Below are 12,167 nucleotides of genomic sequence, written 5' to 3' on the forward strand. Positions count from 1 at the left end.
CACTGTAGGTCAGAGTGGACCTGGCATTCTGTGGGGGCAGCGCCAGGAGAGTTGCAGGCAACCTGGGCAGACTGGCTTTCTCTGGAAATCCACTAGCCCTCCCAGGGAACTAAGAGGAGAGAAGGGGCCAAGAGAGACAGCAGCTGGGAGTGTCAAAAGTCCTCCAGGTCTGTGAGAAGCAGCCTCAAAAATCTCGACCCTGGGAGCCAAAGGTGAGGTCCCAAGGGGAGCATCCTAGAGAACCGAGGCTCCCAGCTGAGAACAGTGACAATCCCTTGCCCACAGGAGCAAAGAGGACTTGTGGAATGAGTCTAGGATCAGGAGTCAGACCAGCAAAATAGCTCTTTGCCTTTGAGTATGTCATATCTCCCTGAGCCTCAGTTTCCCCATCTGAGAAATGGGGCTAGGAAGCCAATCTTCCCGCATTGCTGAGAAAGTCATTTGTGCAGAAGTAGCTGCGCAACAAGTGACAGTGATTAATTTTAACAGTACGATTATCTGTCTGTTTTACAGAAAAGGAAACTAAGGCTCAGAGAGAAGAGGCCGAAGTCACAGACAGCTTGTGAAGAGGCAGAGGCTGGACCCCAGTTGTCACTGGGTACAAGGCTGAGGCTTCCCGTGCGCGGAGGCCTTCGAAATGGACTCCCCTCCTGGGGCAAAAAGAGGCGACCAGGTAAGGGGCGTTGGTGGCAGCAGGGGAGAGGCTGAGCTGCAGGGGAAGAGGGAAACCCGGGTGGAAATGGAAGGTGAGCGGGACCTCCCCTTCCTTCCTTGTGGGTGCCTGAGCGCGCTGAGAGACCCGGCGCCTTTAAGGACCGACGGGGGGCGTGTCCAGAGTACAAGGGACCCGCCCCTAGGCGTGCCCACCCGGCGCCCCGCCCCCGAGTCTTGTAGAGGCGCCCGGGGAGGCGGTGCCCGCGCTGGCTCGGCGGCCGCTGGGGTGGCAGCGGCGTCGGCGGCTCGGCGGGCTCGGCGGCTCCTCTCCCTCGGGCGGCTTCCCCGCGCGCTGTCCCGGGCACACGTGGACGGCACGGCGATGGCCCGCGCCCAGCGCCGCGGCGGGCAGGCACCGGGACGCCGGACGGCACGGCCCGAGTGAGCCGGGGCCGCCCTCCCGCCCTCGGCCCGGGCCGCCCGGGATGGCCGTGCTGCCGCTGCGCCGGGCGCTGCTGCTGTGGCAGCTGCTAGCGGCGGGCGGCGCGGCGCTGGAGATCGGCCGCTTCGACCCGGAGCGCGGGCGCGGGCCGGCGCCGTGCCAGGCGGTGGAGATCCCCATGTGCCGCGGCATCGGCTACAACCTGACCCGCATGCCCAACCTGCTGGGCCACGAGTCGCAGCGCGAGGCGGCCGCCAAGCTGGACGAGTTCGCGCCGCTCGTGCAGTACGGCTGCCACGGCCACCTGCGCTTCTTCCTGTGCTCGCTCTACGCGCCCATGTGCACCGACCAGGTCTCGACGCCCATCCCCGCCTGCCGGCCCATGTGCGAACAGGCGCGCTTGCGCTGCGCCCCCATCATGGAGCAGTTCAACTTCGGCTGGCCGGACTCCCTGGACTGCGCGCAGCTGCCCACGCGCAACGACCCGCACGCGCTCTGCATGGAGGCGCCCGAGAACGCCACGGCCGGCCCCGGCGAGCCCCACAAGGGCCTGGACATGCTGCCCGTGGCGCCGCGGCCCGCGCGGCCCCCCGCCGACGGTGCCCCGGGCCCGGGCGGCGGCGGCACCTGCGAGAATCCGGAGAAGTTCCAGTACGTGGAGAAGAGTCGCTCATGCGCACCGCGCTGCGTGCCGGGCGTGGAGGTGTTCTGGTCGCGACGCGACAAGGACTTCGCCCTGGTCTGGATGGCCGTGTGGTCGGCGCTGTGCTTCTTCTCCACTGCCTTCACCGTGCTCACCTTCCTGCTGGAGCCTCACCGCTTCCAGTACCCCGAGCGCCCCATCATCTTCCTCTCCATGTGCTACAACGTCTACTCGCTGGCCTTCCTCATCCGCGCTGTGGCCGGAGCCCAGAGCGTGGCCTGCGACCAGGAGGCGGGGGCGCTCTACGTGATCCAGGAGGGCCTGGAGAACACGGGCTGCACGCTCGTCTTCCTGCTGCTCTACTACTTCGGCATGGCCAGCTCACTCTGGTGGGTGGTCCTGACCCTCACCTGGTTCCTGGCCGCCGGCAAGAAATGGGGCCACGAGGCCATCGAGGCACACGGCAGCTACTTCCACCTGGCCGCCTGGGGGCTGCCGGCGCTGAAGACCATCATCATCCTCACGCTGCGGAAGGTGGCCGGGGATGAGCTGACTGGGCTCTGCTACGTGGCCAGCATGGACGCGGCCGCACTCACGGGCTTTGTCCTGGTGCCCCTCTCCTGCTACCTGGTGCTGGGTACCAGCTTCCTCCTGACGGGCTTCGTGGCCCTCTTCCACATCCGCAAGATCATGAAGACCGGTGGCACCAACACAGAGAAGCTGGAGAAGCTCATGGTCAAGATTGGAGTCTTCTCCATCCTCTACACGGTGCCCGCCACCTGCGTCATCGTTTGCTACGTCTATGAGCGCCTCAACATGGACTTCTGGCGCCTTCGAGCCACCGAGCAGCTGTGCTCCGCAGCCACCGTGCCCGGGGGCCGGCGGGACTGTTCCCTGCCAGGGGGCTCGGTGCCCACTGTGGCTGTCTTTATGCTCAAAATCTTCATGTCGCTGGTGGTGGGCATCACCAGCGGAGTCTGGGTGTGGAGCTCCAAGACTTTCCAGACCTGGCAGAGCCTGTGCCACCGCAAGATGGCAGCTGGCCGGGCCCGGGCAAAGGCCTGCCGGGCCCCTGGGGGCTATGGTCGTGGCACCCACTGCCACTACAAGGCCCCCACCGTGGTCTTGCACATGACTAAGACGGACCCGGCTCTGGAGAACCCTGCGCACCTCTAGGGACAGACATAGGCCTGGACCGGGGTGGCCGCGACCCTCGCCTAGTCCTTCCCCTCCCGAAAAGACAGCTGACTAGCAGCTGCCCAGCTGTCAAGGTCAGGCAAGTGAGTGCAGGGGGCTGAGGACGAGGGCGAGGAGACGCTCCCTCAACCCCTCGCTCGCTCACTGAGGCTCTTTCCCCTATCCCCCACAATGGGGGGCGAGTGGTGGGGGTAGCCTGGCTGAGCCCCTCCAGGGCCCTGGCAGAAGAAGAGGAGGCGAAGGTGTGTGTGGGGGGGTATGGTCCAGCAGGGAGTTTATTTAATGGTGTAATTTATTGTTGAGTTTCTCTGGAAGCTGTGACTGGAATAAACCCCCATGTGGCACTGCTGAGTCCTCTCTGGGGTGGGGAGGGAGAGGCTAGGAGGGAGAGGGCCTCTGGTGAATAGAGCTGGGGAAGTGGGTGCTGGGCTCCTTCCCAGATGCCCAATCTCTGGCTCTCCAGCAATCAGGAGGAAGCACCCCGGTGGCACAGCTGTGTTATGCAGGAACCCCAGACTCATTTATAAGTGTGTGTGTGTGTGGGGGGGGTGTTTTCGCCCTCTCACCTGTCTCTGCTCCTGCTGGCAGCCTCTGCCTGTCAGTCTCTGAGTCTGGTCTCTGGGCTCCCACCATAAGTCCGGGATGCCTGCTGGGATACTCCCGGAATTCCACCTCTGGCCCTGGGGAATCTAGCTTGCTTGGGGCCCATGGGCAAGTTTTCCCTTTTCCTGACTTTGCTTTCTGCATGTCTGTATAAAATGAGCCTATCAGTGGGTGTCATAGTTGTCTCGAAGTTCTGCTCAGAACCATAGGATCTGTTCCCACTGTCTCCTGCGGGCCTACTCTGCTAGCCCTGCCTGGGACTTGGGGGCTGAGGCTGGAGTCTCATTGCTTGCTTCAAGACTGCTGTGGTATCTGCCCCATTCCTTGGGGCCCTATTCAGAGTGCCCCCCCTGTACCCCTATGTCTCTAGGTAGAGTGGAGCTGAAATGGTATGTGGGCATCTTGGTGGCACAGACTTGGGTTTAGAGACGGAGAGCCCTGGAGTATAGTGGGAATTATCACACACACACACACACACACACACACACACATTGCTCCTTCAGGATTGTGTAAAGCTTTGAGGCGCTGATAGCAGCAGTGAGGAATGGGGCAGGTGCAGGGGAGTATGTGCCTGGCTCTTTACTGGGGCAGAGCTACCATGTATACCTGTGTGCCAGGGAAACCCAGGGCTGTTGAGACTTGTTCCTGTCTGTACACCCTAAGGGAGCAGGTTATGTGTGACTGTCCTGGAGACCCGTCAGCCTAGGGTCAGACCCCTGAGCCCCACCTTGGCCTCTGCCTTGGCTGCTGTAACTCCAGCCAGGTGTGGGTCTAACAGAGCCAGCAATCAGTATGAGTACCTAGAGGCCCCAGGGGCCCACCCTGCTGCCGGAAGTGAGGCCCAAGGGAGGGGAGCTCACATGCCCAAGGCTAGCCGCTTCCTATCAGTAGTAGGGCTGAGCCCCCCAAACCTAGGCAGGGGCCCCCTCAGGTGAGTCTTCTTTGCCCTATACCCCCCCCACGAGTCTCACAGGGACAAGAGAGGAACCAGATGAAAATCAAGATTGGGCCAAATTCCCAGAGGCAGGCTTAGCATGGATTGAAGGGGTTAAGGGCTGTCCCTCACAAAGAACAGTGTCCCTGGCCCCAGAGCACTTTGCGGCTCTCACACCTGTGCTTGTGTGGTTTCTTACTTGTGGTGTGCCCTCCTTTTCCTTTCTCCCCATCTAAATTGTAACCCCCACACAGCACAAATCAAGTCCCAGTGCCTTCTTTGACCACTGAAGCCAAGTGACCCGAACACACTGAAACTGCCTGTCTGAATGTCCTTGAGTGAGAAACAGAACAAGCTTACTAAAGATAATAAGGGATCCAAGTTGGGACTGGAAGAGGGCAGCAATTGTATCCAGCTGGGCTTTGAAGATGATAAGGGCCTCAGTGAGGGCAGGGGAAGCTGGAGAGGAGAGGAAGGAGTTGAGACCTGGGGAAGAGAAAGCAAGTCATGTGTGGGGGTGAAGCAGTGAGCATCGTGTGGCACTGGTTCATCCCCTATTACTTGCCAGTCAGTGGAAGGGGAGGTGGCAGGGTGTGCTTGGCTCAGTGGAAAAATCTGGTGGCTGGCTTCCAGGGCAGCTGGCACGGGACGGAGTTGAGAGGGTAGGGGAAGTAATGCAGTCAGAAAGACAGACTCCAGGGGAGGACAGGTCCCTTGAGGCTAAGTTGGTTCAATATGAAGGACTTGGGAAGGAGGGCAGGGCGATGCCAGCTAAGGCTTCTCAGCTCTAGAAGACACTATGGAAAAGTCCCAGACCCTGGAGGAAAAGGAAGGAAACACATTACAGACCCTTATAACAACCCTCCAACTTGATCCTCCAATCCCTATTTTACAGATCAGGGAATGGTTTGAAGAGGGTTTGGCTGACTCAACATCACACAGCTTCTGGTTTGAGGCAGAGGCTGGGAATTCAAGTCTGACTCTAGTGCTTTTGTAATTCCTACCACACCAGTGGGCCTAGTCCCTCTGCCTCTTATTTCACCGTATGAGCAACAGCAGGGGTTATAGCCTAGGGAGAATATATCCAGAGAAGCTGGGCAAAGTGGGTTGAGGGAAGAGGGAGGAGACCAGAAGTTATCCCACGGCTGAATGTCTGTCCAAAAAAAGAAAATTCCAAAGCCAAATAAAAATACCTTAGAAACCAACATCTGCGCGCTTGAACCTGTGTCCCCCGGCCCTCCGCAGTAGCCTTGGTGCCCAAGCATCTGGATCTCGGAGTGCAGCTTGTATGTGGATGTGTGGGCCAAGCCTGTCAGCCTGGGTCTGAGCTTGTGCATGGTAGAGGGCCGAATTAACAGAACTTAGCCCCGATCCCAGTCAATACTTGTTCCAGAGAAACCGTTCAGAGTTGACAGGGATTAGTAGGGCTGATCTTGGCTAAGAGCAGGCTGGATCTTGAAGAGGCCCTAGGGGGGTCAGCAGCTCCCCTCACTCGCCCAGAAGTCCCACACTGGAGGGGAACCCCTATGGTTCTCCCCAGGGGCCAAACCTCTGTGCAAGTGTTAGAGAAGTCTTACAAGAGTGTTCTTCTTTCTACCCGGCTGCAGTTTTCCCACTCAGTATCCTGCTAAGGACATCTAGCTCCATGGCAAGAGAGTTTCCCAATGGAAAAGGCACCTCTTCTTAAGAGTGGTTGCTTTTGGAATCCTGACCCTCTTGCCCAGAGACCAGGGATGAAGAAGTCTTAATGGACTCCTAGATATATACATTCAGACTTCTGTCCTGGGGAATAGAGTTCCCTTTGTATTCTTGTCCCCATTTGTAGTTGTCAACAAAAGTGGCTGCCACAAGGTCACACTCCTGAGGAATAAGGGAGTGGAGAAGAATGACTGAACAGTTGCATAGGATAAGGATAGACACAGACAGACTCCCAGGGACTTATTAAGAGACCCACCCAAGAAACACAACTTCGAGGATATAGGCTGGCAGCCATTAGCATACAGAAAACACTAAGAGGCCACACAACTCCCTTCTCCAGAACCAGAGGCCTGGAATGGACAAGCTAGTCAACTCCCATTTGGTCTTGGGGCAAGCCAGCTTCCTCCTCTGCAGGACTGAAAGCTCCTGTCAAGGGCTCAGCCCAGGCCCTGGTTCAAAGCAGGTGCTTGCCAAACTCAGTGAGGTGGTGGCAGAACCTGAACCCAGAGCTCCAAGGTTCTCCTCAAATGTTCTTCCCTTTTCACCTTGCACTGCCCTCTCCAGTTGGTCAGGAACCGGTCACTTTGTTTCCAAGTAAGGGGGATCACAGCAGTGGCCTCTGACTTTAAACTAACTCAGCATAAAAAACAACGAAGTCATAAATAAAACAAGGTGGGCCATGGAGTAGAACTGACGAAGCTTAGCACAAGGGAATTCATTATACTTTCATTCTGTTTGAAAAGGACTATATAAATTCCCATAGTGAAATAGGAAAACTTAGTTTCCCCTCATTCTTAAAAGCTTCAAATGTTTCATTACTTTTTTCCGGATTTTAGACAGAGTCAAGGCCAAGAGAGGATGTGAGGATTTTAGGTCATGCTTCGATTACCCAGGGTGTCAGACATGTCTCCTGGGAGGTAAGAAATGCAGTAGGTGAATCTCACCTGTGATTAAAGACTGAGCTGCCTGCTCAAGTCCTGAAGCTGCACCTTCACAGAAGAACTGGCTCCAAACTTCAAGGTTCCTTAAGCGGAATGCAGCGCTTGGGAGTACACCATCCACTACCACCCCCAAGAGTGCAAAGAACGATTCACCAGGTTGTTTCTTCTTTATAAACACAAGTACATAATGTTTATTTGAAATTCCAATTTTATTACAAGTTCACCCTTTAATGGGGCCCTTCCTCCTTAAAGACCATTTAAAAAACAACAAACATTTCAGCTGTCACTGAAGTAAAACATAGGATTCTCACTATTAACAAGAATAGACTGGATTTAGGATAAGAGGCAGGGGAAGGTCTGGGTGGTCGGGCTGATGAAACTGGACTGTCAGTGCCAACTTCGAGACTGCAGGGGAAGGGACGGTAAACCTATCCACCAGACACTGGAGCAAATTTCCCAAGTCCTTGGGCAAGGAGGACAGGGAAAACATAGGGACCACACCTTGAAGTTTAATATTAGAGACTTTATTCTCAAATTCTAGGAGTTATAATCCCCTTGAACTTCTTTTCCTTTAACTTAAATAGGTACAGAAGGGCTTAGGTGCTGAAACTTTCCAAATTCAAAGTTGATAGAAAAGAAAATATTAAACCCTGTTTCGTATTTTTATCAAAATCTGCCATAAAAGGGAAAGAAGACTACAAAGTTTTACCTATATATAACAACTAGTGCTAGACTCATTGAGGGAAGGGCTCCTGAGCGTCTCCTTGGCTCCTTGCCCCACCCCTCCTACTGACACTGACCACCAAAACATCCAGGTTCTCAAGGAGTTCCAACTCTGAGGCCAGAATGGCACGGGAGGCAGCTGGAGCGGATGGAAGGGGCAGACCAGCCACCATGGTGGGAACAGGGATCCCCTTCCCTCAACCAGACCCCACTGCTTGCCTGGGCGAGCCACCACCCAACTTCTCTGAAGAAAGGATGGGCTGAAGGAGAAGACAGGGTGGGGGCGGGGGGGGGGAGGATTAAAGCAAACACATTATCATATAAACTGTACTGTACATGTGCCAAAGCAAGATGAGAGAAATATTTTACAAGATGTTCTTTATACAATATCACTGCTGAAACAAGCAACTTTCAATAACTAGAAAAGTCAATTAAAAAAATTAAACATTAAAATTCTTCCTGCTTTTCTTCTGCTCCCCTAAGAGCTTGTCTGGTATGTGGGTGGGCTGGGCTCCAACACCCCACTGACCAGATCCATCCAAAGTAAAGGTTATATGCATGATTATAAGCAGGACTCCAGTCTCTAAGCGAAGTGCCTTAGTTTTTTTTTGAGGGGGTGAGGGGTGGGGAGAAAGCTGTCACAAGGAAAGGGAGAAGTATTCAGGAATGGCTCCGGGAAATGTCCCTTCACTCTGCCAAGATCAACTCAAAAGACCACTACTGTTTCATGATGCTGGTGAATAGAGAATTCTGTATGGCACTCACTGATACCGCCACCTGAGAGGGAGAAGGAGGGAGACAGAGCATGGGCTTAAGGAAACAAGATTTTATATAAATACAGATTGGAGAGAGAAAGAAAAAATCAACAGTCTCCCCAGTTGGCCTGATTACTCTCGATCCTTCTATATAATGCAGTATTCCCTCCCCTGGAGACCAGAGGGGCTTGGCACTGGCTGTGGTGGCCGAAGTGGGAAGGGCCTTGGGAAAGAGGAAAGGGAAAGGCAGTGGGTTCACAAAAGAACCATACCTGGATTCTTCCTGGAAACTCTCGGAAATGTGTGTGTGTGGGGAGGGGAGGTAAAGGCCCTTTTCTGCCCATAATCTTTCTAGGCAGAGACCACCAACCCAACACCAGACTTCCCAAAGAGCTCTGCTCTAAGAAGGCCCTGAGGGGAGTTTTACAAAAACAGCACAAACTTGAGATGACGGGCATTTCTGAACTTTTGTGAGCTGGACTCCCTTCCAAGTTCTTTTGCAATTTTCTTCTCTCCGACCCTTCCCCTGCCCTTTCCTTCTATTCTCTCAATTTTAGCTCCCTTACCAGGACCCTGCCTCTCTATTTCTTCTGTCTTCGTCCCTTGGACTGTCCAGCAGGCTCTGGTTCACTGTCCCCTTCATCTTCAACAAGCCGGTCGGGAAACTTCTTGCGTTTCCTGCGGATATATGGGTGGCCAGGAAGGTGTTTATGCAACAGAGCCACCAGACACTGTTCTGTCTTCACCATGCAATTTAGCACATGGCTGCCACGGCAATTGTAAAGCTCAGCATTGGTAAACACTTGTTTCATGTCTGTGAGAAACTCCTGCACAGAACGGTAACTCCCACAGGAACATTTGTTCTGCATTGTCTGAAAGTCCATGGGGTGGGTAATCACATCATAGTAGTCTTCAGCCTCATCTCTGGTTACAGGCTCCCTGTGGAAAAGAACCAAATCGAGATATTAACATAGCCTTGAATGCAACTGAGAAAACCCTTGTCAAATCACCAGCCTGAGACTTCCACACCTGGTGGTCAGTCAACTTGCAGACACAGGTATGTTCACCTTGTCCTAAGACTTCTCCTACTAGTTTCGGAGGCTAATTCCCCTGCCATTGCCACATGTCTTGAAAAGAAAGGGATCAGGGAAGTTTCTAGGTGTTCAGCTTGAATACCTAAGCCCTATTTGAACACTCTCATCTGGCCCCCACCCTTGTGCTTGGGGATACAGAACTCACCTGAAAGGCCAACTGAAGCGGTATTTCACAATCTTGTGGAGGATCTCGTCACACTTCTGCAGCTCCAGGCTTTGCCTCTGGGAGCTCCGCTTGGTCTGAAGCACCTGGTACCAAAGAAAGAGGACACATTATTACAGGTAGACCAAGAGAGGAAGAAGAGAAGGGGCATAAAATGTGTATATCTGCAGAAAAGAAAAAAGAACAGAAGAGAAGAAGAAAGGAAAGGAAAAGGAGTTCAGCCATTTTCTTATAGCAGACATAGCCAAGGTCATTTGACATTCTAGTCAGAGAGGACTCTCAGCCCTGCAGGCAGGCACCTTCCCATCAGCCCACCTGCCTCCTCCTGGGTGGACGGTAGTCAAAGAAACAGAAAGCAGAGAGCAGCTGCCATATTGGTATCAGCCCTGCTAAGGGTCAGCTAAAGAGGGCCACTGTCCTATCAACAGGACCCTAACCCTCTGAGAACAGATGGGATCATGGTGATACACTGGATGAGTATAAACATGCAACTGCAGAAAGCCAGAGGGGTTATCTGGACCACCAGCAGCCAACTTCGGGGCAGAAAAGACAGAGGTACAGTTCCTTTCCTGGGTTCTTTCACTAAAGGCATGTGGAAGCTAAATGGCCAAGGAGAAAAGGGGTCACAAGCTGTGACTCACAGCAGTAATAGCCAGTTGAAGAAGTTATGGCTGGGCAAGCAAGAGGATCTTTTACTGTCCTTAGATTTCCCTAATGGCCTGCTTTATACCCCAACCCATCTCCAACACCAATCTGATCCGTCAAAACAAACATTTTCAAGAGTCCCCTTCCAGTTTTTTAAAGCTCAAGTGAAATCTGAAGCAAAAGCATGAGAATTATACTGGTCAGGGAGCAGAGGGAAGGGTAATGTCCCTCCCGTAACAACTGTTGACAAAAGACCAAACAGTAAGTGAGGCTCCAGCATTACTGACATTCCCACAACAGAGACCCAACCCCTTTGAGCCCAATGGAGACACATGGATACTATTTTAAAATCCTCAACAAGTTGCAGGCTGCCTGCTAGCTGTAGCAGACAATGTTTGTAGGCTACAGCAGGGGAATGCCGGACATAGCTGTTCCTGGAGGGCCAGCCTACAGGCCCGCCCATCTGCCTCATCAGCCTCCAAAGTAAGGAGGAGGGAGGAGAGGGGGAGGCTCCCACCTGTTGTCTGATGACTTCCTAATGTGGGGGTGGGGGAATAATAAATAGGAAAAAGAGAAAGGTTAGAAGATGATAAATAATTCTTACCAGCTCATCAACCTCAGCATCATCCATAGGTGGTGCCTTTGGCCGAGACCTCCTGGTAGGATGCGGCTTCTTACCTGGTCGTCGGCCTGGCCTTGCCACAGGGGGGATGATGCCCTGCTTACCCCGGGCAGTCTTTCGAGGTCTCACTGAAATAAAAAAATATGGACTCAGAGCAGAACAGCTGAGGATAAAGGGAACACGTCTATGGGATGGGGAGAAGGATGGAGGGGATTAATTTGGACAAGCAAAACAATGACTTTCGTTGGTTCACGCTGGAAAATAAAGCGCTCTTGCTATTTATCTTGTGCCCTATACCTAACAGGACACCAAAGCTGTCATCTCTTTTAAAAGGTTGCAGTAGTAGAGGAAAAATGGATACCTTTCATCACTGCCAAAGACCTTTAAAGAGTCTCCTCAGAAGGCCAATTATTTCAGTATTTCCCTCCACTACCACTACCCGGTTCAAGTGACTCCCAGGAATGAGGCTCTTGAAGGAGTTCACTGCAAACTTATTCAGCAGAGGGAGAAGCCATTCACTAGTAAGTCTACCTGGAATTCCTACAGTCCAAACCCAGCCTCAGAGAGTCAATGTATTCACCTCTGAGATGGAATGTGACTGCAGAACAGGCCATGTCATAATCCCTAGAGGATCCTACACTCACCATCCCAGTCTTTTGAGAGAAAAGCTGATACAAATGTGAAGAGCCAAAAGCCTCCCTCATTGAATCAATTTAGGGCTGGCTCCAGTCCCGCTTTCTTGCATTTCTGAAAAGCACGGCCAGTGTGGGCTAGGTCACTTCCTTAACAACCCTGCTCAGGATCCCCAAAGAGAGAATAAAGAGCACAAAGGCCAGAGAGACTACTTGCATCTCAGGTTTACATCAGGTCCTCAGCCCTGGACAAGCCAACACTCCGCAATATATTCTCAGTGCAATGCTCCATAAGGTTAACTCAAGGCTTCACTAAACAAATTTTCCATGACCTTTTCTTGCTAACAGCTTAGAAGGTAGGGAGGTGCCATTTGGACAGATGGGGGGTTGAGAGGCAATGATACACAGAATCAGTAGACAA

The 12,167-nt window shown here is 53.3% G+C and overlaps 2 protein-coding genes across 3 annotated transcripts in view; one reads left to right on the forward strand and one right to left on the reverse strand.

Annotated features, from left to right (window-relative positions):
- The first annotated feature begins 1,124 nt into the window (after positions 1-1,124).
- On the forward strand, positions 1,125-8,107 carry FZD9 (frizzled class receptor 9). Its single transcript, XM_077140930.1, has one exon. The coding sequence runs from the start codon at positions 1,140-1,142 to the stop codon at positions 2,913-2,915; it is 1,776 nt and encodes a 591-aa protein (XP_076997045.1). The 5' UTR covers positions 1,125-1,139; the 3' UTR covers positions 2,916-8,107.
- Positions 7,303-12,167, reverse strand: part of BAZ1B (bromodomain adjacent to zinc finger domain 1B) — an 85,419-nt gene continuing 80,554 nt past the window's right edge. The window contains exons 18-21 of one of the 2 annotated variants that reach the window (XM_077140928.1): positions 11,097-11,242; positions 9,830-9,933; positions 9,157-9,529; positions 7,303-8,612 (exon numbers count right to left, since the gene is read on the reverse strand). In XM_077140928.1, the coding sequence (XP_076997043.1) occupies positions 9,172-9,529; positions 9,830-9,933; positions 11,097-11,242 (608 nt within the window). In that variant the 3' untranslated portion in view covers positions 7,303-8,612; positions 9,157-9,171. Of the gene's footprint in view, positions 9,530-9,829; positions 9,934-11,096; positions 11,243-12,167 lie in introns of both variants that reach the window. The other variant, XM_077140929.1, reaches the window with a different exon arrangement.

The sequence above is a fragment of the Tamandua tetradactyla genome, chromosome 23 (assembly GCF_023851605.1).
Source record: "Tamandua tetradactyla isolate mTamTet1 chromosome 23, mTamTet1.pri, whole genome shotgun sequence".
In the NCBI taxonomy this organism is placed as follows: Eukaryota; Metazoa; Chordata; class Mammalia; order Pilosa; family Myrmecophagidae; genus Tamandua; species Tamandua tetradactyla.